At 38.2% G+C, this 2,383-nt stretch overlaps 1 protein-coding gene across 1 annotated transcript; it reads left to right on the top strand.

The window, feature by feature from the left end:
* The first annotated feature begins 291 nt into the window (after positions 1 to 291).
* LOC123712535 lies at positions 292 to 2,040 on the top strand. The gene is made up of 2 exons (XM_045665682.1): positions 292 to 970; positions 1,063 to 2,040. The coding sequence occupies exons 1-2, from the start codon at positions 657 to 659 to the stop codon at positions 1,121 to 1,123; spliced, it is 375 nt and encodes a 124-aa protein (XP_045521638.1). The 5' UTR covers positions 292 to 656; the 3' UTR covers positions 1,124 to 2,040.
* Positions 2,041 to 2,383: the final 343 nt, after the last annotated feature.

The following is a 2,383-nucleotide window of genomic DNA, read 5'->3' as shown; positions in this document are numbered from 1 at the left end:
CATACTTTTTTCATATAAGCCTAATATCATTGCTACCTTATATTGTATAGATGACTCTGTAAGAAACTGTTAACGCCATCTATTGTCGGATAGTTAACTATGTTTTTATTGAAAATAGCGTTACCTTACGGGGAGTAGGAAATGAGAAAAACATTACAAGGCATATTGATTTGAAATTTAAAGTTTAATTCTCTGCAAATATTCATTATTGTTTATTTTAGGCGAAGATTCTCTGGGCACTCATTCATTACATGTGTTTACAGCGTGTTCTAATTGTGTTTATCCACATCGTTTACTCTGACGCCCGTTGCGAGTGTGGCGCCAACATTTTCTTTATATTCAGGACGTGTTTTCACGAATTCTTCATTCCGTCACAAAACGTCCTAAGGTGAACATCGGAGCAACCGGTTCAAAACCTAGTGACATTGAAGTGAAAGTCAAGCCTTTTGCATCAATCATCTGTGTATGTGCTTATTGAAATTTAAATAAAGCATTTATTTCTTTTTTTTACCATAACAAAATTATTCAAACGAAAGTGAAAGACATAAAACATCTATCGATCGGCGAGTGAATTTCCGCGAAACATAAACAGTTTTGCGCGACGTTATAAATAATACCAAAAACGTTACTCAAGAGCCACCGTTGTCGTCGCCGAGATGGCGTTCATGATGCCAGTAGTGAAGAACGATTGGGATATTTACAACTCCCAAAGATCCCGGCGGGCTTCGGAGTCCGCGGACAAGGCTGCAATTGGGGGTCGGATGCGCAAAGTGTCAGAATCGCGTTCAGAAGGGCCTACATTTTCCCCACGGACATCGTCCCATGTTTTGAGTCCTCACCGGAGCGCGCCAGCTATGCGATCGGTATCGTATGGTCGCATGCCGCCTTCACGAGTGTCGCTGCGAGCGCAAGAAAGCGCCAAGGGTACGGTTAGCCCTCCCAGCGCCCGGGAGGACAAGTTTCACAGCAGGTTGGTTGAGAAGTTAAAACGAGCGTTCAGTCGTTCGGACTCCCGGAGGGAGGAAAGGAGCTCGTGAGTTAACGGGGCGTGCTTGTGTGCAGGGCGCGAGCGGCCTCCCCGGAGCGACCCTGGCACTGCACCGCCTGCATGCCCTACCTGTGACGTGCCGCGCCCGAGACGCAACACCATCTGTGATATCCCGTTAGAGCGCAGTTGAGTACGAGACAAAATCCTTCTAGCGTTTGCGTGACAATATTTGTACAAACACGACACAAGCATGAGAATTAGAAATTTTAAATTTGATTAGCACGTCACGCGCAGAAAAGGCTTTTCTCTATGGGTAAATTACAAAAAAACCTTTGTATTTTTCCACCAAAGTTCGGTTCGCTTTTCCTAAATTGCATGTTTTATAAATGTTAAGGTTGTACGAGGTTGTATGGTGACTGATTTAAGACTGTGTTTAGTTTAAGGACACCCTAAGGCTACGTTTATATGAGCTTCAGTAGCTTTGGGATAGCAGTTCACTATTGGATGGCAGTTCGCGTATTCTGTGATTTTGTTTTGTGTAAGATATTTATTTTGTGAAGACAGTAGCCAGAATTAATTTCCTTCTTAAGGATAGACAAAATTTCCGTCTTATATTTGAAATGTATTGATATTTCGACTGGCCAGTTAGTCAAATAATAGTGATATATACCTACCTAAATTAAGCATAGTTTGTATTTATATGACTGGGGAGTTTCCCGATTGTACCTAAGTATTATGTTACATATTTTTGCATGATTTCATGTGATGTTACTATAACTGAATACATGGACCAGCTTTAAGAGGAATGAAAGTCAGTGAAACTGAATATGATTGTGGATTGATGAACATGATTTTTAAATGTTAATAAAATAAGAATTGTTATTTGTCTGGTTTCGGAACAATCAAAGTTCCTTTATGTAAAGAACTGCCATATACCTTGATGTAATTATTTCTGAAGCTATTTTATGTAATCCGCAAAAACTAGTATTATCAAGATGCATGGAATTTGTCTGATCTGATGTTTTAATCAAAATATATTGCTTATCCAATTATGACTGTGTTTTATTAACCCTCGTGTTGTGTACCGTGTCATTGAATTACTAATTCCTTTTTATATGTATTCATTATTTCAGTAAGTAAGAATGACGGTTATTATAAAAAAGTATTGAATTAACAGATTTTTGCGCAATATTATTCCATAATTTGCTCATGCAACATTACGTCATTTAGATAGCTAATAGAATCGCGTTTTTAATTACTTAAAGTGTATTGATGAAATGAAATTTATTGAACCTTATGAATAGACAAATGATATGGAATTTAAATATAACAATTTTAAGGGGAAACTTAATTTGTTTTACTTCATATTATACTCATGCAGATTTATTCTTACGT

This window comes from Pieris brassicae, chromosome 1 (assembly GCF_905147105.1).
Source record: "Pieris brassicae chromosome 1, ilPieBrab1.1, whole genome shotgun sequence".
In the NCBI taxonomy this organism is placed as follows: domain Eukaryota; kingdom Metazoa; phylum Arthropoda; class Insecta; order Lepidoptera; family Pieridae; genus Pieris; species Pieris brassicae.
The sequence above is the reverse complement of the archived record's forward strand: the minus strand, read 5'-3'. Positions and strand labels throughout refer to the sequence as shown.

What these genes read in the sequence shown, in the direction of transcription:
- LOC123712535 (XM_045665682.1), top strand. Translation starts at nt 657, where the DNA reads ATGGCGTTCATGATGCCAGTAGTGAAGAACGATTGGGATATTTACAAC. An exon ending in GAGGACAAGTTTCACAGCAG is followed by an intron (nt 971 to 1,062) that starts GTTGGTTGAGAA and finishes GCTTGTGTGCAG; the next exon opens with GGCGCGAGCGGCCTCCCCGG.